The 21035-nt window shown below is 55.6% G+C and overlaps 1 protein-coding gene across 1 annotated transcript in view; it reads left to right on the top strand.

The window, feature by feature from the left end:
• WDR1 (WD repeat domain 1) overlaps positions 1 to 21035 on the top strand; it is a 43667-nt gene that overhangs the window by 20707 nt on the left and 1925 nt on the right. The window contains exons 6-14 of the mRNA XM_054253477.2: positions 8468 to 8545; positions 8774 to 8854; positions 9206 to 9439; positions 12284 to 12376; positions 13626 to 13777; positions 15303 to 15390; positions 18391 to 18501; positions 19444 to 19617; positions 19917 to 20061. Coding sequence (XP_054109452.1) covers positions 8468 to 8545; positions 8774 to 8854; positions 9206 to 9439; positions 12284 to 12376; positions 13626 to 13777; positions 15303 to 15390; positions 18391 to 18501; positions 19444 to 19617; positions 19917 to 20061 — 1156 coding nt within the window. The remainder of the gene's footprint in view (positions 1 to 8467; positions 8546 to 8773; positions 8855 to 9205; positions 9440 to 12283; positions 12377 to 13625; positions 13778 to 15302; positions 15391 to 18390; positions 18502 to 19443; positions 19618 to 19916; positions 20062 to 21035) is intronic.

The following is a 21035-nucleotide window of genomic DNA, read 5'->3' on the forward strand; positions in this document are numbered from 1 at the left end:
TACAGGATGGGGGTGTGCAGGGGCCAGCAGCATCTGAGGGTGTTGACTATAAATTTGAAGTGGGAGCAGCCACCTGGCAGGCCCGGATCATCTATGTTGGCCAACTCCCTACCCTGGCAGTGCAGGCGTCTGGGCGAGCCCAGCAGCGTATCTCAGCACGGCCCTGCCCTCTGCCCTAGCTTTCCCAGTCCTGCTTCTGCTTGCACCGAGGGTGGACGAGGGTGGACGAGAACAACGCACCCAGAAACGCACATTTTAGGGACTAATGATGTCCCTGGAGGAGGTTGTTTCTGCAGATTGGGCCAAGGTCTCGGGGCGGTCCGTGGTTTTACTGTCTGCCTCATGGAGGATTTATGAGATCGTATCCTTAAGGTGGCTCACTGAGGAGCACTGTCCATTTTAGTGACGTCATGTCACGAATCATAAATACCCACACAGTGTAGTTGGAAAGGGCAAGGACGGGACTCATAAAGTGGACAGAACTTCCAGAGACTGTTCTTGGCTTAGGGTACAGGAGGGCTTTCCAAGGATGCCCATTTGTGGTGAAACAGCCTTCATTTTGTTGTGAATCCGCAGGCTGAGCTGAGCCTGGCCAGGCAGGTGAAAGCATAGGGAAGCCCCTGTGTGCAGGTGAACACGAGGTAGCTCTCAGACCATGCTCCTGTGTCCACCACTTGATGGGTAGGTAGTGGAGACCTAGCTATTTTGGGACCTGTATTGAAGGCTGTGTTTCTTTGGTGGGGTGGAGGGACAGTGGAGTAGGCTGAGTAATCCTGAGTCAGCTGCACACCCCTTCTCAGCCCAGAGCAGGTGGAGGTAGCTCAGAGGCTTCTATAGTAGCCTGTAGCCAGAAGCCGGCTGTGGGTGGGACCTCCTTTGCCTGCCCTGGGAGGGTTCATTTCCACTCTGCAGATGTGCATTAAACCCAGCACAGGCTGCTCAGAGGGGCAACGGGAGCCAGGGTTTGTTCTAGGGGTAGGCTGGAGCCAGCGTTCTTCATCAGGCCACTGTGCCCGTGTGCTTGCTTGGGGGCTTGGCCAGAATGTTGTTTCTCTTTCGTTGTCCTTTCTAACTTCAGAAAGGTCTTCACCCACAGCCCAGCCCAGGAGTGTTGGGTAGAAATGTCTGCCCAGCTATCCCAGCTCCATGGTGGGTACCACCGTGTATCTAGAAGTCTCTGTGGAACCCACAACCATGGGCCCTGCCTGGGAGAGATGAAAAGGGCTGTGGCCTGGCACAAAGCTAGCTGGCTCTGCCACCCTCGGGTGAGTCGTGCCTCTGGGCCCTGCCGGAAACAGGGTGACAGTGACCATCCCATGCTGCACCCACAGCTGCAGGGAGGGTGTCAGAGACAGCAGTGGCCATCCACATGCTCAGGAAACACGTGCGGCCTCAACTGCCCATGCATAGGAAGTACAGGAAGGGTGCTCAGGGACCCCACACCTGCCCAGAAATGCCTTCTGAGGTACTGATGCACTTCGGCGGGTGTCTGCACTTAACCCCTCCAAACCTCAGAGGAAAGCTCTGGCCGTGCACTCAGGACCAACCCTGTGACTACGGGAAGTGCGTGCAGGCGTGAGTGCTCACTTGAGGCCCAGCCACAGCTGGCATTGAGGACGTGGTGGGCTGAGCATGGCTGGGCTTCCTCCTGTATGTGGGCTCTTCTTATGTAGTCAGAAAGCCTGGGATGTGGAAATTCTTGGGAATTAGTTGAGCCTTTTATAGTAAAAGATTTTTCAAATTAAAGTATTTGTGGGAATTCTGTATTTTAAAGGGAATGAAATTCCACTTACTGTGAAATCCACACAGCAGTGGTCTTTTTTCCCCACGTCTGTCCTTCCACAGCCCATGACTGCTGGGTCAGGGCTGCCTTCGCTTCCACCCCAACGCTTAGGCTGCGGTGGCCTTAGCTGGCCAGGCCCCCCGCTCCAGAGGATGAATGACTGGCGGCAGCTCAGGCATGTCCTCATCTGGCCTTCCGCACCCACTCCCTGCAGAGGCCCCATGTGGCCGGGACCAGGAAACTGCCTGGAGCTTGGGGTGCAGAGGTGGGGTGGCAGGTGCTTCCCTAGTCACCTGAGTGGCAGAGGGACTAGCAGGTGACTGGGAAGGGACCAGCAGGGTCAAGTTGCAACTGCTGCCTTAAAAAGGAACATGGCATGTTCTGAAGGCGTCAGTACAAGCTGAAGCAGAACTCCCATGATGCTATGCCTGAACCAAAATGCAATTTGCATTTCAGAGGAAAACCAGAGGGACCTTGGTGGGCCACTTTCCATCTCACTGGCCCATGTTTGGGAGTCACGTGGCTTTCCCTTTTTTGTTGAACAGCCCATTGTGTGCAGAGCGAGTGCAGACTCCCAGCTCAGCATGAGCCAGGTTCCCCTGTGTGCCCTCAGCCTGAGGGATCATGGCCCAGCTTTGGTCTTCATTTGCCAGAACCTGAATGGGGCTCCAGGAAGATGGGGGTGGAGGAAGATCTGGCCAGGAATAAGCCTGGGTGCTGGCTCATCCCTCCCCAGTGACATTGAAGACGTGGTGGGTGAGCTGCAGCAGGAACTCCCGGGATCACAGGAGAAGGGTTCCGAAAGGAGACCCTAGGCACATTGGTCTTGGTCTCCAGTGCTGGCCTTCTGCGAACCCTGGGTTAGGTTTCCCTTGGAGGATCTGACTATGGCCTGAAAAAGGGAGGGTGGCAAGACCATCTCCCTGCCTCCCCCTATCTCACCCATGGGAATTTCTTCACGCCAGGCAGGACCCTGGGATAGGTACTCAGATGGGTGTAAAGTCCCCACTGAGTTTCTCTCCATTGTCTGCCTTCCCCTGGCACAGTACTTGCTCCAGGTTCTTTGCCTCTGGCCATCTGCTTCCTCTGGTCTAGGATGACCACATGCCCCCTCTGGAGTGTGGCTCAGAGCTGTGTGCACATTCCAGGTCCTAGGAGTTGCACCAGGTAGTTTGAGTTTGATGGTTACTTAGAGCAGCACGTCTTCCTGGAAACCCAGCCTTATGATGCGGAACTGGGGACTCTGCCAAATCTAACCAGCTGAGATTCTAGGTAGAAAAACGTTTGGCATGGGGGACTCCTGGGTTCCCTCGGTGGGGTGACACTGCTCCCTCTGCCCCGTTGCCTCCATCCCATGGGGACCTCACACCTCACGTAGGCTGGAGCCACACATGGCTAGAAACCTCCGCCAGCAGTGCTCTTCCGAGTAGGTAACTCTAAACAGGCAAGGTTTCTGGTGATTTTTCTTTGTCATATTTCCTTACTCAAGACAGGGCAGAGAGCACATGTTCCAGCCCTTTCAGCCTGTATGGTGGCTGTCAGGCCACGCCCCTGCAATGGGCATAGGACCCATCCCTGGTCCTCAGCACATGCCACCCCTCCTGTCAGCTGGCCTTGCTCTTCAGTGGGCTGATGGCTGATTCATGAGGACCAGGGGCAGACAGCAGGGAGGGTGACGTGGCCCAAGGATGGTTAGTTAGGATGAGCCTGTTGTTCCTTTATGTGGTCCTTGTTCTCCATGGAGCGTGGTGACTGAGCTGACCCTTCCCAGGTAATGGGAGAGGCAGGCAGGCGGGGAGCTCCTTGGTGCCCCTCAGCTGAGCCAAGTGGGTCGGGGCCGCAGGGCTGCCTCAGGGCACTTTGCAGGGAAGTCTGCTGGGAGGTGAGGGAGGGGTGGGTGGGCTGAAGGATGGGGGGCCAGAACCAGCCTCTCTGGTAACAGGATAAAGGTGTTTTGGGAATACCTACTGACCAAGGGCCCAGTAGGCCCTGTGCTAGGCTTGTGCGGGGTGGGGCTGGGCACAGGGGACTGAGAGCCTGTCCCCTTCCACCAGCGTGTAGGCGTGTGGACAGCATGGCTGGACACAGGTTATTTCCATGGTAAAGGGCTTGTGGTCCTCGTGTATACAGGGTCAGCTGAGGCTGGTGGGAATGGGGTGGGCTCCCAGAGGGTTCCTGAGCTGACCAGGTAGATAGTGAGCATGTGTGTGCTGGGGTTAGGCCAGCTGGGGCCTGTAGCGCTCTGTCCCTCTGTGATGTGGGCATGGATGCCATACTTAATGATTACCTAAGTGCTTCAAGCCTCCATTTTCTCGGTGGTGAGGAGCAGCGTGTTGGCAGGAGGGAGTGAGGATTGTGGGGAGGAGGCCTCATTAATACAGGTCAGCTTCTGACAAGGGAGGACAGGCAGGAGTGTGGACCGGACACTGGGCCATCCACACCAGGGATGATTGTACTGCAGCCCCACTGGTTGGCAGGGGCCTGGGAGGGCAGCCCCAGGAAGCTGCTGCGCCTGAACTCCCCAGGAGGTTCCGCCAAGCCCTCCCCCTCTTTGTCTGTTGGCCTGGCCTTCCTGTGGAAAGGGCTATTTTTAGCCCTCGCTTTTTTTGGTTAATGGGCTTTTCACGGCTTCTCTCTTTGAAGGGACTATTTTAGGAGCAGACATCAGTCCCTGCATTTGGACTCCTTGGCTTGAGGTGCAGGAAAAGATGATGGGGATGAGCTGCGCCAGGGGCATTCATGTCCCTGGCCTGTGCCAGACCCCTCCCTTGCCCCTGCTGGGTTCTGGGGCTGGGGAGGTGCCGGATTTAGGATACTGGGGTTTTGGGTGACCAGGAGTGTCCTCACTTCCGGGACCTGGAACTGGAGGAGGAATGTCCATGATTTGACCTCGGGGAGCCACTGAAAATTGGCACTTGTTACGAGCTGAAATTGAACAGTGGCTGAATGTTTTTCTCCAGTTTGTAGCAAGAGCAATCAGTGTCCACTGTCCCACCCACTCATCTGCACTGGGATGATTTGGGCATTTGGAGTGAGCTCTTTTCTCAGTTGTTAACTTGTTTAGTCAGAAGGACCCAGGGTCAGCCAGGCCCAACTGTCTCCCTGGCCCACTGCACCTCGAGGGAAGTTCAGGCTGGGGTGGAGGGCCAGTGGGAAGGCAGTGTGAGGTCAGGGCTTGTGCTGGCCAAGGAAGTGGAGTTACACAGAGAGAGAACTCCGTGCGCTGGTCAGAGGTCTAGGACTCGAGCTGTGGTTATGTCATGGTTAGGCCTGGTTATTTGACCTCATCTGGAAGGAGTGGTGGTGCACACACCCCTGTCCCTCCGCCCAGGGGGTCTGGAAAGGCTTTGCCTCTCAGGCCCTTGCACCATTGCCTGCACCCCAGCTGGCTCGTTCCTGCAGCCCTCTTGGGAACCACCCTGTGAGGCCCTTTGACACAGGGATCATGGACCCTATGGGCTAACATGGACAGGGGACCGTGGGCCGTGTTGACACAGGCGAGAAGTGGGCTCCATCGGCTAACCCCAGTGGGAACAGGCCCTCAATGCGTGACGGCTCCCTGATGACAGGTAACAGCAGAAGAGGTGTATATGCCTGCAGCATTAGGGATCTGACCTGGGATCGCTCTGGCCGGAGCATCCCCAGGCTTGCTGAGCACCTGCCCAAGGCCCAGGAGCCAGCACAGCTGAGATGAGTGCTCTGGACAGGAAACTGGATACCAGATTCAAGCAGATGAAGCGGCTGGAGTTAGCTGCCCCTCTGGGCCTGGTGTTCTCTCCTGTGAAAAATTTGCCCACGGGCCTCCATGGCCCCTCTAGGGGAAAAGCATCTCTGGAGAGGCCCGGAGCCCCATCCGGAAAGTTGGTTTTCACGCTCAGCAGCTGAGTGGAACCAGGCCTCCTGGGGAAACTGCTTTCCCCAAATTCACATACCTAGAAATGCTAGAAAGCATTCAACACAGACCGTTAAAGCAGAGAAGGCTGGCCGTAGAACTTGGGAGAAGCTACAAAAGGAACAGACACAGAACTGGGCTTACACACAAGGAAGAGGGACCTCTAGCACCAGAGCCAGAAATGGCCATGCGGTCCCACATCCCTGTTCCACTTGCTGGGTGAGCCTTGGGCCCACCTGAGCACTGCATGCCTTGTAACTCGGCACTGCCTTGCCTAGCCAAGCCTTGCAGCACCCAGGTGCTAGGGGCTGGCAAAGGGCTCGCCAGCCCCATTGTTTGTGAGCTGATCACAAACCCAAGCCCAAGTTCAGGCTGAGGCAGCCTGGTGTTTGCATCCCTGTTCCTTGAGGGCGGTGACCACAACCCACATAAAACAAGCTCTTCAGTCATAGAGCGGATTGCAAGTCCCGCAACAGCACTCCCTGAAATGAGGCCGGGAGGACTGTTTGCTGGAGGAAATGTGTTCTTTCCCGGTCCACGAGGGGGCGTAGTTTTAAGGTCAAAAATTTCCCAGCGCCATGCCCCCCTCCCATCTCTCTCCATCCGGAAGATTTAACCGTTTATGTTTAAATTTCTCGGGCAAGGGAAAAAACTAAGAGTTAGTCACCCCAGCAGAAGTTTAAAGAAACTCCTTTCATTGGCCAGAGGAACTTCGGAAGGTGGGAGTTTCTCCCAGGATTAATTCCCCTGCTTCTTCACCTACACTGGATTCCTAGCTCTCTGAAATCCCTTCCCACATAGTGGAAGCTCTCTGTCCCATCCTGGATTTCCCCTGTGGAGTCCCCTTCCACACTCTTCATGGAAACTTCTCTCTCTTTCCTCCTTTTTTCCCCCTCTTTTCTCTACCTAAATAAAATCGCCTTTCTGCAACACTTCTTGGGTTCGGTGTTTAGTTTACAAGCTTACTGCGCACCTGCTGTGGTCCGCTCTCATTTCCTAAGAGGGCGAAAACCAAAAACCTACAACATTCTCTCAGGGGAGTTGTGCCTCACCAGCACCCCAAAAACCCGGTTACGTGTTCACTGGGGTGGAAACAGGACTGCCACCCCCCTCAGTAGCTCCCAGGGAGTTAATTACTGGGACTCCCTTTGTCAAAATGTGTGATTTCTCGGGCTTTCATCTTAATTGAGGTGGGAGGTCCCGGTTCAGGTGCAGGACCAGGGCCTGCTGTGCCGGTGTCCAGCCTGACCCCAGCCGTGAGCAGTTCTTGGCAGCACTGAGGAGGGTCACCAGAGGGAAGCAAGTTTGGGTTGTTGGCTGGAGGAAATGCTTTAATCTTCAAGTGCAGGAAGCCCAGGTTGCTTTCTGGGGCTGGGAGTGGGCCTCCCAGAGCCAAGAACTGAATAGTGTGGTTTCGTGCACCACGAGCATCCGGCTGTGGGGACATTGCCAGATTCGGCCAAATGTGTATCCTCTGCTGACTCTGACGGACCTTGTGGGAATGTCAGTTTCCTTGAGTGTGGCCCTGGTGATCCCCAGGCACCTGATTGCTCTTACTGGGCCTAAGTTTCTTCATTGGTGAAATGGGCACAGAGGCAGCATTGATTACATGTATTAGTCTGCTGCAGCTGCCATAATAGTTCATTAAGCCACAGTTTGAGTGCCTTAAGTAATGGAAATTTATTCTCTGGAAATCAGAAGTCTGTAGTAATGGTGTGGGCAGGGACGCACTTCCTCCCAGTCCTTCCCAGATAACTGACAGCCCTAGGGGTTACTTTTGTGCGCATAACTCCCATCTCCAACTCTATCTGTGTCCAGGACACCAAGTCTTGTTGGACTCACAGCCCATCCTAAAGACCTCATCTTAACTGCATCTGCAAAGACCCTGTTTCTGAATAAGGTCTCATGGGGTCCCAGGGTTGGGACTTCAGCATGTCTTTTGGAGGGGCACAGTTCAACTCAAAACATTACATGATCAAACACATGCAGTTCCCCCACACAAGTAGCTCCTGCTTTAAAATTAAGTCTGTGATTTACCTGGGGGCGGGGGGCACAGGTGATCCTCCTTGGGTTGAATTGCTTTTCCTGAAGGTTGGTATGTGTACCCACTGAGCGGTGAGCCCTTCCTGTGCCAAGAGAGTTGGTGGCACTGGATGTGCGCTTGCTGGGTTAGCGCCACCTGCAGGTGGGCAGCGAGAGGGCGGAGCAGGTGTTGGCAGCTTTGCCACTGCTTAGAGACTCATTCTCTGATACAGACACTTGTTGGCTGAGGAAGGAATGCATTTATTTCCTTATTCTGGTAACAGAGTTGCCCCTGGAAGTCATGTCATTTCCCCTTGTTTGCTCAGACTCTTGTTCTCCATGAAAGTAATCATTGTTTACCTTTGTTTAAAAGTCAATTATTCTACCAAGCACTTGAGCTGGACTGAAGCCTCCAAGAAGAGGCCTCCTGGTTTCAGCCATCATGAAGCTTAAGGATCAGGACTCCAGCTCTTTGCAGAGGGTGGCTCCTGGGGGTACCTCGTTGGGAGTGCAGAGCTGGAGGCGGCCTACCTTGGGATCAGCCTTCCCAGCAGGTAGAGCAGTCAGCATGGCAGGGAGGCTGGAGCAGATCCCTGCCCCTCCACTGAAGGACTGCCTGGGACCTCTTTTTAAGCTCTGAAATTTTCTTTTCCTGTGGACAAACAGTTCACACAGTGAAGCTGCAAGCAGACTGGATTTCATAGAGCACATTCTTGAACCTAGAGTCAGGCCCACGGCCCCTCACCAAGCAGGTCATTGTCTTCCTGCAGGACCACAGCCGCTTTGTCAACTGTGTGCGATTCTCTCCTGATGGGAACAGATTTGCCACAGCCAGTGCTGACGGCCAGGTAAGAGCTGCGATGGGTTTAGGGGGGTGGGGAATGGCTTGTCTGCCTGCTCCTGTGACTGCTCAGAGCCATCTCTGCGGATGCATAGTCAGAGCCCAGTAAACGCATTTCTGCTTTTAAACCACACTATTAGCTCTGGTTTTCTAGAGCCACAGTCCATAGAGAAACTGCTTACTCCAGAGGGTGTTCACACGCACGTGACCTTCATATGTTTTTGTTTCTTGGAAGATATACATCTATGACGGGAAGACTGGGGAGAAGGTGTGCGCGCTGGGCGGAAGCAAGGCCCACGACGGCGGGATTTACGCCGTGAGTATGAACACGTTTCCTGGTCCAGTGGTGGGAATTTGGCCGAGTCCATGTGTAAGTCCATTCACACTACTCGAGTTAGACAAAAACTTGAAATGAGGGGCTACAAGTTGGGGTGGTTTTGTGCCTCTGCCCAAAAAAGCTTTAAGGTCGCAGTGAGGTGACGGGAGAAGCTAGTGGCTGAAACAGGAGACCGGAAGGCAGGTTTCGTCCTTGCCCACTCCCGTCCCACCCCCTCTCTGGGCTCCTTCTGTTCTGCTCAGAAACGGGGGCGGTGGGCAAGCTGCCCTGTGGGTTCTCTTTGCAGTCTGAAGTCCTCTGGCACGTGACACACTCCTTTTGTTTGAGTAGGTTAGTTGGAGTCCTGATAGCACCCATTTGCTTTCTGCTTCCGGGGACAAAACTTCCAAGATCTGGGATGTTAACGTGAACTCCGTGGTCAGCGTGTTTCCCATGGGCACCACGGTTCTGGACCAACAGCTGGGCTGCCTGTGGCAGAAGGACCACCTGCTCAGTGTCTCCCTATCCGGGTACATCAACTATCTGGACAGAAACAACCCCAGCAAGCCCCTGCGTGTCATCAAGGTAAGGCCTGCCCTGGGGAAGCCGCTGACCCCAGTGTGGACACGGGAGAGGACACTGGCCAGCAAGGAAGGATAACTGAGGAGAGGCCAGGTAGAAGCTAGAGAGGTGTCCTCAGGCCTCCTTGGCCCTTGGGGTTTTGGTGGAAGGGAGGGATGCTTATTGGTTTTTTGGGGCATGAGTTTTGCCACAGTGGGAGGCCAGGTGCCAAGTTCCCCTTGAGCTACTGTGAGAGTCGGGGGCAGTGGCCATTGCCCCAGCTGTTGAGAGCTGTTACTTCCTGCAGGGCTCAGCCTCCCTGAATTGGGAGTGCACAGCCTGTGCCCCACCTCACTGCAGGCAAGAGCAGGAGCTCACTGAGCACCAGGGCAGGTGAGGGGGCATCACTGAAGTCCAGGGGCTGTCATGTGCAGGGACACCAGTAGAGAGCCTCAAGGAGGAGGAAGAAGAAGAGCAGGTAGCCTTGGGCCTGGGCACTGGCTGGGGTTTGACTGGGCAGGGCTGTGAGGGAGATGCTGTGGAGGTTCATGAGGGAGCGATGGGTTCAGGAGGAAACAGAGTTAGAATTGTCCATGGGCCCAGCTGTGAAGGCCCTGAATGCCAGCCTGGGGAGGAGCACTGCGCCTGCTTCCGGACCCTTCCCCCGTGGGTCCTGCTTCTCCCGCTATCCGCGCCAGCTCAGTTGACAGTGCAGTGTCAGGGACGTAGACAACGCACTTCATCCTCACAGCCAAGCCTTCTTGGGCTCCTTCTTTAAACCACTCGGGGAGACAAACACCAGCACTTCGCTGACCCACTGCAGCTTGCTTCTGTGGAGCTCTAGGGACCAGCCTCTCAGAGGCTCTGAACCCCGCAGAGCCTAGTATAGGCCAGCCTGGGGCAGGCCCCGGGCTCATGCACCCGGCAGTGTGCTGTGCAGTCGGTGGCTCCTTGACACCATGGCTTCTAGGAGGGGCTGCTAGAATCACCATCCCCTTTTACAGGGGCATTTGCCCATGAGGAAGGGACCTCCTTAACCTTGTGTGTGACTTCTAAGGACCAGGTTGCCTTAGCACTCATTATTCATAGGTTCTTCTGTGCTGGGGGGCAGTGGGGGCAGCAGCATTGCTGAGCGGGAAAAGGCTGAACTGTAAAGGCTTCCTTGATGAGGGCCTGAGAACAGAGGGGAATTGGGAGCGCCTCCTCGCTGGACTCACAGCCCAGGGTGATGAGTGTAAAGGGAAGGTGTGCCAGCGTGGGGCCGAGGAGATGGCTGCCTGGGAAAGCTGAGGGCTCTTGTCAAGACTGCGTTCCAGTAGGCCTCCAAGTGGGCTGGTGAGAAATGGTACACGGGTGAGTCGGGCTTCGCTACCAGCCAGCTTCCCCTGCCCAGAAAAACAGTTTCCCGTGGGCCATCCCCAACACTGGGCTCCAGGTATCAGCCCCCGGGTGTGCAGGTGGGGCTGCCTTAAGAGCACTCTTGCTCATACCACTACTGCCAGCTGTCTGGGGCTGGTGCCACAGGGAATCTTGTGGGCTTTTACAGTTGTCAAAATCCCCACGTCCCCACTCATGTCACATCTGTGTGAGTCACACTGGTGCTGCTGGCGTTCGCGGTGCTGATCTGGACTGCAGTGGGGTTGAGGAGCAGGTGTCAGCCCAGGCTGCATGTTACACTCACCCGGGAACTAAAAAGCACTAGTGGCTGGCGGCCCCAGAGGCACTCAGAGTCTCCAGGGAGGTCTCAGGGTAGCAGGAGCTTGCAGGCCTCCAGAAGGAACACCTGTGGGCATCTGGGCGGGGCTGGGAGTGTTTCTAGTGAATTCCTCTGGGCAGTGAGTGCACACAAGTCTCCTGGCTTCTTGCAGAGCGCAGGATCTGATTCAGCAGGAAGGTGGGCCTGAGCCCCACTGGTGAGGGCAGTGTTGGTCTGAGGTCCTCACTGTAAGGAGCAGGACTGATGGGACGCCATGTTGGAAGGTGGCAGCCTAGCTCAGCGCCCCTTCCTGGAGCATGTGATCATTTTTTCCTGTTTCTGTGGAAAAGATGGAAGTAGCTGCATCTGTTGCCCGTTCTTCAGTCCTACTGGTAACTGTGTACCTGTCTCCAAAGATCCATGCCATATTGTGGCAACGTGTGGCATACCACAGAGTTAAAGAATTCCTGCAGAAAAGCCCTTAACTCACGGAAGAGGAGAGGGACCCACTGCGAGCCGGCATCCCTCTGCAGGGGAGAGGTGTGAGGAGATTCTAACAGCCCCAGCCGTTATTTCCGTCCCAGGATCAGATATGGAGGGGGCTAAACGCCTCCCTCTGGAAGCAGCTGTCTAGTTGTAGACCAGTCCTGTGAGCCCTCCACTGCAGCAGTCGGGAGGTTAGGGCGGGAGCGGCAGCCTGGGGCTTTTACAGTGGTCAGAGAGAACCCTGCCCTCAGCAGGGCCGGCGTTCCTGGGAGGGAGAGAGAAGCAGCCTCAGAAGCCAGGGCCTCCTGGATGGACGCCCTTGTGGCCTCCACCCTGATAGGTGCTGGTCAGCTGGTTGCAGGCCACGTGTCTGCCACGTGAGATACTCAGGTGCTGGTCTTTGGTCAGACCATGTCTGGGCCCAGGTCTGGGTTTGTTACCTTGGAGGGAGGGGAACGAAGGGTAGGGTCTATAGGTGACTGGGTAGCTCCAGAAAGGTTACTTAGGGCTCGTGGGCCATGCATTCAGACAGCTGAGGCTCTGGGGCCTCAACACACCTGCACTGCCATGGGTGGAGGGGCGTCCACCCCCTCTGTTATACCCAGAGGCTTAGTTGGTGGAAAGCGGGTGGCGGAGGGCAGGTCAGCGTGTCCTCAGCTTACCCAACCGGCGTGTCTCCTCCACAGGGTCACAGTAAATCGATCCAGTGTCTGACAGTGCATAAAAACGGTGGCAAGTCCTACATCTACTCCGGGAGCCACGATGGACACATTAATATCCTTTGACTCACAGAAGCTGGCTCTGGAGCCGCTGGCTGTGGAGGGGAATTTCCTGTTCCCACGGTGCCAGAGGCCAGGCCAGCCAGGTGGCTCCAGCTGCAGCCACAGCCACACACTCTTCTGACCAGTGTGGCCCCTAGGGGTGGCATGTCTGCACATGGGGCCCTGGCAGCTCCAGGTCTCACGCTGAGGAAAGCCACGGGCAGCTCTGACCTGGTCAGTCCCTTCTTGCTATGCAGCCCTGAGTGTGTGGCTTGACGTCTCTGAACTTGGGCTGCTACTCTCCCTGTAGATGTCAGCTGGCGCCAGCCTTGTCCCTACTCCACATGGTGGGATTCTTGATTCTTAGAATTCACAAGCACCTGGACACCCTGAAGTTGGGTACCCTTTTTTTAAAAAATGAGAAAACAGGAGCTCAGCGAGCTGAAGTGCCGTCCCCAGAGTCACACGGCCTGTGGTCTGCAGAGCCGGTGCTAGTGCTCCTCTGAGGTGCTTTGTGGCCCTTTGGTCACGTTCCCTGGAGTTGTTTGTGACCCCCTTAAAAGTCCTTATCTAGGCTTCTGTAATGAGTCCTGGTTTCTCCCTGGTGATGGGGGCTTCTGTTGAACTTTTCCTGTGTGGCCTGGGGCTGGTGACACGCTGCTCTTGGGACTGTCTTGAACCTTGGAGCCTCCATCTGCAGAGTGCCTGGGCAGGGGCAACCACACGTTACTGGTGAGGGCATGTGCTGTGCGTTTTTCTGCTGCCCTCCCTGACCACCGTGATGCGTTGACAACTGCCTTTTGTGTGGACAGGTCTGGTCTGCATGTGCTGTACCTCCCAGAGGGACTGTCCAGGACCCAGGGAGGTCCCCACGGTGCTGGGAGAGAAGGGCAGACCTGCCACCCTCCACCCCCCCAAATATAAGGAAATGTAGGGGTAGAGGGGTACGCCTGCCTAAGGCCCCATCACAGCTAGAGGCAGAGGAAGCCCTGGAGCATCCCCAGCTTGCTGGTCCCCAGAGGCCTAAAGCATAGCTCCCTTTCTGCTTCATCCAGTCTCTGGGTGGGGCACCCATACCTCAGATACCACTTCACAGGAACCAGTCAGCTGTGGACACTGCCAGCTTCCCCTGAGAAATGGTTTTCTCCATGTGCGATGAGATTCTCATTCGTTGATGTAAATGTAGAATCTTATTAATGAAGCCACACCTGAGAACACCCAACAGTCCTGGAGGCCGAGCTTTTCCTTAACCCCCGCCCTACATTACTGGGATTCAGAGACGGGGGAGAACGACTCCTTCGCTGGGAAGGGCCACACGAACCAGGTGTCCAGGATGACCGTGGACGAGTCGGGGCAGCTCATTAGCTGCAGCATGGACGACACCGTGCGGTACACCAACCTCACGCTGCGGGACTACAGGTGAGAGCACTCAGCTCTGCGGGGCTCTCAGATGAGCTTCAGCTCCCACGGAGGGCTTTTGCCACCAGCAGTTCCTGTTCTTGAGAGTGCCTCACCTGCTCCTGTCATCTCTCCCACCCTGTCCCAGCATTGTTCTCCGGTTGTTGGGCCCTGAGCCCAGCACTGTGTTGTAGACCCAGGTGGTCTGGGTAATGTTCTTGCCCACAGATGATGATCAGGTGTGGACCCTGCCCTGGAAGCTGGGGCAACAGATCACAGCCCCGTTCTTCAGGAACCCACTGCTGTCTCTTTCTGTCTCCCCTTCCTCATCAGTAAAGGCGGATACAGTGGAGCCTTCCTCAGACCATTGTGGGTTAGGTGAGCCTGGCACAGGGCATGTGCTATGTACAAGACAGCATCCCCCTTCTGCTGGAGGGTGAGACAGGCACGGTGATCTGGTTAAAGGAACATGTTGTTTGGTTTTGCTCTTGTGCCTTTGATTGGCAGTCAGTAGAACTAGGAGAGTAGCTGTTTGCAAGTGATCTGAAGTCCTAAATGCAGTTGGAAAGGCTTAAAAGGGAAGTGTTTCGGGCCCTGACAAGGCCTCTGCACGTCCAGTGTCCCCATGCTCAGGACTGACCCCTCCTCTGCCCTTACACTTCTTGTGTAGACCCTGTTGTTACCTGGTAATCCTGCCTAAGTCGTGTTGTCTGAGAGGCAGGGACTCCTGGGGCCTGTTGATGGATGGCTGGCACCAGTTCCAGCACACGGCTCTGAGCAGGTGTGCCCTCCTTGACGCAGAGGCCCTGCCTGCCTGGGCATCTGTAGGTAAATTGAGCCTCCCGACAAGTGGCAGAAGTGGCCCTAGAGCCCAGGCATCTGGGCCCTGGTCCTCTTTCTACTGCTCTGTGGTAACCTAAAGGTCTTCCTGGGCCAGATAACCCAAGGCAAGGCCCTTACAGAGCCAGCCTTGGCCTGAGGACCTTGCTGCAGAGCCTTTGGGGACGCCACACTTGTCCCAGTGATGCAGAAGTTTCTTCGATGATCTCAGTTTTCAAGAAATTGTGTGAGTCTTTCCAGGACAGGTTTTGATAGCATTGGCCAAGACTAAAGATAATGTGACTTTCACCCATTAAAGGTAATGGATTCTTAAAAGTTACCCTTCCATTTTGGGGAGCAGAACTCAATTCTGTCTGTGCCCAGTGAACTCCAGAGTCTTTAGTCAGCAGACATGGTGACAAAAGCCAAACCAGGTGGAGTGAGGGCTGACCACAGATAAACATGAACATAAGCAATGCCCTGCGCTGGCTTCTCCACTCCTTCCCCACTCCCAGGCCCCCATCATGATTTGTCATCTCTTTGCACAGAGTCATGGGTCTTTTTTTTGCCCCCATCTCGTATTTTAGCAAGTCTTTCCTTCAGTATAGATGGTGGTATAATTGTCTTCTCCTAAGTAGCAGCATTGCTGTGGTTTAACAGCGAATGTATGCGAATACCTCCACTGAGCTGCATCGTCGAAGTAACGTGCTTCCTTTCTCTCTAACAGTGGACAAGCAGTCGTGAAACTGGACGTTCAGCCAAAGTGTGTCGCTGTGGGCCCCGGGGGATACGCTGTGGTCGTGTGCATCGGGCAGGTAGGGACCTGCTCTGTTCGGGTCGGAGCTTGCAGCTGTGTGGCACCTGCTTGCTGCGTTCCACTCATGTCCCATTTGGCAGTTGCTCTAGCCAGTGTTTTTCTTGAGCGCTCATTTGCGCTGCAGTAAGGGAGCTCGCATATTTAATCCTCAATGGAGGCACAGAATGGGTAAGTTGATTGCCCAAAGTCACAGCTTGTCAGAGGGCAGAGCTGAGGTTTGTCTAAGCCTCAGACCACGCTGCGTACCCGTCGGCGTACGAGAGGTCTATGAGAGACTCCGTCGGGTGGGCCTGCCTTTGCTCCTGTTCAGATCCCAGCCCTGCTGCGTTGGAGCTGTATGACTTCTTGCATTTACCTCACCCTCTCTGAGCCTTAGTTTTCCATCCCCAGTACTCACAGATCCAGGTGATTATGAGGAAGTACATGTAAGGCTCTTCACACCATCTTGGTTCCTCTTACAGATAAGGAGGGTGAGGCCCAGAGCAGCCTGGGGCCTTCCCGCATGCAGAAGGTGGCACCTGACTGCCCAGCCTGGCTTCTCACTCCAGACAGCGGGGTCACCTGCACACTTTTGCCTTCGGAGTTTCTGGAGCAAAGCACCACTTACTGAGATCCAGGCCTAACCCACTTTATACAGAATTCTGCTCTGCACAGCATACTATCTGTTGGCGGGCCTAGGCTTGCTGGCATGTAGACTTGGGAAGGCAAGGGGCAACCGTTGGCACAGGTGGCAAACCCTGCTAAAGAAAACTGCATTCAGGACTCTGCCCCTCCTTCGCCCTGTGAACTTAATTGCATTAGGGAGAATGGATTTCTCTGTGTCCTAGATAACACGAACTCCCTGCCAAGTAATTATTGCAGACGGCCTGGACAGCCAGTGGGGGTGGGGGAGAATCCGCACACGGAGCACCTCAGGGCCTGGGGGAAACGCTACAAAGCAGCTTCTGTGTACAGCAGGGCTCTTGCCAGCCAAGCGGTCTGCACATGGGGCTTTTGTGGGTGAGCGGGTAAGGCCTAGGGCAGAGAGCCCTGTGTCTCCAGGCCCAGGTTTCCTGGGCTGTAAGGTTGTGGTCATCATAGGCCACCCCTTCCCCTGAGGCTGAGAGTAAAGATCTCACGAGGACGTTCAGACAGAGGCCAGCGAGTGCCTGACCCCAGGGGTTAGAGAGTACCCTGGTAGGGATGTAGCATGCAGGGGGGTCAAGTGGTTTTCTCTGTGATCTGCTGTTACTCATCCGTTCCTCCCAGGGCATCTAGAACCCCCACTCGAGGTCAGAATCTTCTGCAGAGCTCCCTGTCACCAATCAAAGGGTCAGGAGGGGCCTGGGGATTTAGATCAGGAAACAGCCAGGTTCAAGTCTCATGTCAGACAATGCTTAGGCCTTCATTTTTCACCTGTGGGTAGGTAAGGCCACCCCAGAGCCAAGCAGATGACACAGGTGCGCCTTCAGTAGCAGTAGTAGAATGAATGGGCGCTGCTACCATTCATCCTCATACACCTCACAGTCCACAAAGAAACAAGCCCACAGGGTAGGGGCGGGGGCTGCCTGTCTTCATGACAGCTGATGGCTTGGGTAGGGGCTCATTGGGATAAGGGCGAAACTCAGATGACGGCCACTCTGTCTGGGAACAGACGAGTAAGTTAGAATCGGAAGAATAGATAAGGAGGGGAGACAGAAAAAGGAGGGCCCCCGCTACAGAGGCTCTGCTGCATGTACCAGAGGCAAAGGTCCGGTGTGGGGGCCGAGGCTTGGAATCTCGGCGAGTCCCGGCTCAGCCTGTGGGAACTGGTGCCTTGAGCGCATAGCATAAGCATTGTGTACCCCGTTTTCTCCTCCGTGAAATGGAGAACCTGATCCCTACCTTCTGGGGCTGGAACACTCGCAGCAGAGTGCTGGCACATGCCCAGGGGCTGTTGCTGCTGTTTTTGTTTCTGTCCTTACCCTGAACGTTGACTCATCTTCACGATAGCCGGGCACCACTGGCTAATGAGGCCCAGGATGATTCTGGGCTGTCCCCTCATCCAGCAAGCAGCTGTGCTGGGGTCAAGCCTCGGTCTGTCCGTCTTCGGAACCCTGCCCGGTCAGCAGTGTGCCATGGGGGCGTCCCCACTGCAGCCGGACACCCGAGTACTTGGCACCCTGGCAGTTCTGAGGGCCAACCAGCGTGGCTCAGCCCATGCTGAAGACAGTCTCCTGCCCTCTCAGCAAGCAGGTCAGGAATAAATGCAGTACGGGGTTGGTGTGGCGGCCACCACGAGGGGTGCACACTTCCCAGTGGGCTTGGGGCATCAGGAGCAACCCAGGCCCCAGGAAGTAGGCACTGGCCTCTCAGCCACTGTGCTGCCCTGCCATCTGTCCTCCCGAGAATCATGCTTGTGTGGGGAGCAGAGTGCCTCTGTGGACTTGAGTGTCCCAGCTCCACTTCCAGTCACCAGAGTTAGGTGGACGCTCCACAGCTGGGTGCCACACGAGGTTCTACTGTTCATAGGCTGTAGGAAAACCACTAGCTGTGGAACGCTGGCTCTTTCTTTTGTCTTGAGAAGCCAGAACCTAGAATCCCAAGTGCCATACTCTTTTGCACTGTTGCTTTGAGGCCTTATCGCACCCCCCCACCCCACTGTGCTCCCATCCTCCAGATGCCTAGGAGTGCTGTTCAACAGAGTGCATTTATTTCCCTCACTGACTGGAGGGACTAAAGTTCAGAGGCCAGGTGACTTTCCAAGAGGCGGTGCTGTGGTGACAGCTGTGGTAGTAATGTAGTGATGATGGCAATGGTCACAGTTCATTGTGTTTCCTGCCCTACTTGACTGAGGGTCACAGGGCTGGGACTGGGCCCAGGAGGTGTGGCTAAGAGCCCTGGATAACCCTGCAAAGAGGTTGGGGACAGAGCCAAACCCAGCTCCACTGAGTCCCAATAGAGGCACACCCCTCCTGCTGCTGAGGGCTTTGTCCCGAAGGGCTGGACCACCCTGACCCGCTGCTCATGTGTGTCGCAGATCGTCCTGCTGAAGGATCAGAGGAAGTGCTTCAGCATCGACAGCCCCGGCTACGAGCCTGAAGTTGTGGCAGTGCATCCAGGCGGGGACACAGTGGCGGTTGGGGGTGCGGTAAGGCACTTTCCTCTCACCTGTGCTCTCTGTCCTTGGTGTCTGGGTGATCTGGGGACAGCATGCGCTGTGTGAACCAGGGCTGTCTCAGGGAAGGGAAAGGGTGGGGCAGGGGGTGAGGGACCTGCTCTGGGGCCCAGCCACCTCCTGCCACCCAGAGCTGGAGCCTTCCCCTGCCCTCCTCAGCACTCCCCCCACTTCACTGCCTAGGTACCCACAAGACTGTAGACGGTGAGGTGGGGGGAGTTCTAAGGAGGGACAGCTGGGCCTGAGAGGCAGCCCTGTGAGTGGCAGGGAGTGCAAGAGGGCAGCAGGTCAGGAAATGAAGGAACAGGAATGGTGTCCCCTGGGGCTGGGCTTGGCTGGTAGATTGAATGAAGAGTGACAATCCTGACATCTTCAGGGTGCAGTACTAACGAAGAATTTCACAGTTTCCCTTGAGTTCCGCTTCGGTGTAATTCTCATGCCCTTGAACTTGGGTTTGTGGCACGGTCACAGTCTGCCTGGCCAAGTCCTGAGTGCTTTAGAGAAGAGGCGTTTCCCCTCCCCAGCCCAGGAGGGCAGCCCTCTGATCACCAGGCTTGCAGCTGGTGTGGCAGTACCCTTCGTGCTAGGGGCTAGGCAGCTCTACATGCTACTGGGTCCTTCAGGTCAGGTGCCGGTTGTGCCTGCGCATGGAGTCGCTTCCTCCACCAGCCAGCTTGAGGGCCTCAGGAGACCAGCGGTGCCCTGAAGTACCAACAGCCATAGAGCTGTTTCATAGAGCTGCATAGGTTTCAGGCCTATCCACGGGAAGGGGCCTTGCTCAGCACCTGACATGCACCCGGCAGAGTAGCAGTCAGAAAGGCACATTTTCTTAAGCCCTCAGCCCCTGCCTTCACAAAGGGTGGGTGTGGTGCCGGTGTTTGGTGGTGGCTCACTTCCTCTCTGTCCCTGCCGTAGGATGGCAGCGTCCGCCTGTACTCCATCCTGGGTACCACGCTGAAGGATGAGGGCAAGCTCCTAGAGGCCAAGGGCCCCGTGACCGATGTGGCCTACTCCCACGATGGCGCCTTCCTTGCCGTGTGCGACGCCAGCAAGGTGGTCACAGTCTTCAGCGTTGCCGACGGCTACTCGGTGAGTGGGCAGTGGGCTTGTCTCCCCATGCTGGGCAGTGCAAGTGGCAGTGGAAGGCAATCGTGACTTGGTGGCCCTGAGCTGACCTTGTCTGAGCTGTAGCTTTCTCACTTGTATAAGTAGCAGGTCCCTCGTGCCATGCTTCTGGGGAGTTAGTGGGTTTGTAGGGGTCGCTAGCATAGAGTTAGTGTCTGAGAAACCGGGGTCCTCATTGTCAACATGAGGGGTAAGCGAGGTGATACGGGCAACCCTGGCCTGAACCTGACCTGCCACCTCTCTTGTTTTCAACCTGCAATTAGGAGAACAATGTTTTTTATGGACACCATGCAAAAATCGTCTGCCTGGCCTGGTCCCCAGACAATGAACACTTTGCCTCTGGCGGCATGGACATGATGGTGTACGTCTGGACCCTGAGTGACCCAGAAACCAGAGTCAAGATCCAAGGTGACTTCCTCCCCAAGACCTTGGCAGGGGTGCCCGTGGTCCGGGGCTCCGTGGGCCACTTCACAGGCTGTCTCCCTGGCTGCCGTTCCCAAGGCTGAGGAGCCTCTGTGCTTCTAGGCAGGTGGCCCAGAAGAGATGTGGGTCTCCTTCCCTCCAGCAAACACCAGCTGTGTTGCTGGCTGTACTGAGGGACCACAGGACACGTATGCAGCTGAGTGAAGGCCTCACTCATGACATCTTCCTTCCCCCTTCCACCCCTTAAATCCCACCTGGGACACCAGGGTTTCCCCCTCCCTAAGATAGCCACGTCCAGTGTCTAATGTGAGCCTCATGTAGATGCTGAAATTTTCTGGTAGCCACATTTCAAAAGGAAACAGGTGAAATTATTTGTAACAGATTTTCTTTAGCCCCACATGTCATCATTTCTCCCTGTGGGGGTTGTGATGTCCTCAAGTGGCCGTGTGTGGGGAGGCAGCTCTGTGCTGTCTAAACCCTCCCCTCCCCAGTGCCTCCCTACTGTCCTCCTCCTGGTGCAAGTCAGGTCCCCTCATCCATTTTCCTTGAAGACATCCTTTTGTGTTAAACATTAACGGGACCTTTTCCTATTTAAAAATGTGTGCGCCCACCCGCAGAGCTCATTCCCCAGCTGCAGGCAAAGGGGGAAGGCAGCCCAGTCCGGCAGAGATGCCAAACAGATTTCACTGTCCATGCTGGTGTATAAGGCTGTCGACATTGAGAGTCAAACAAGCAGTGAGAATCAAACAAGTTCATTAATGAAATGGATCCAGAAAAAATATATAGCAAGAGCTAGTCAGGTAGAGAGTAGGTCAGGGTCTGTGTGGTCACAGGCCACCAAACATGAAATGACCTTGGCATCGGGCTCTCATGTACATAGTTGAGTTCTGCACCTGGAAAAGAACCAGCCTGGTGATGAGAACAGAGCGCTAAAGCCTGGCCTCACTGTCAAGTCATGC

This window comes from Callithrix jacchus, chromosome 3 (genome assembly GCF_049354715.1).
Source record: "Callithrix jacchus isolate 240 chromosome 3, calJac240_pri, whole genome shotgun sequence".
Lineage (NCBI taxonomy): Eukaryota > Metazoa > Chordata > Mammalia > Primates > Cebidae > Callithrix > Callithrix jacchus.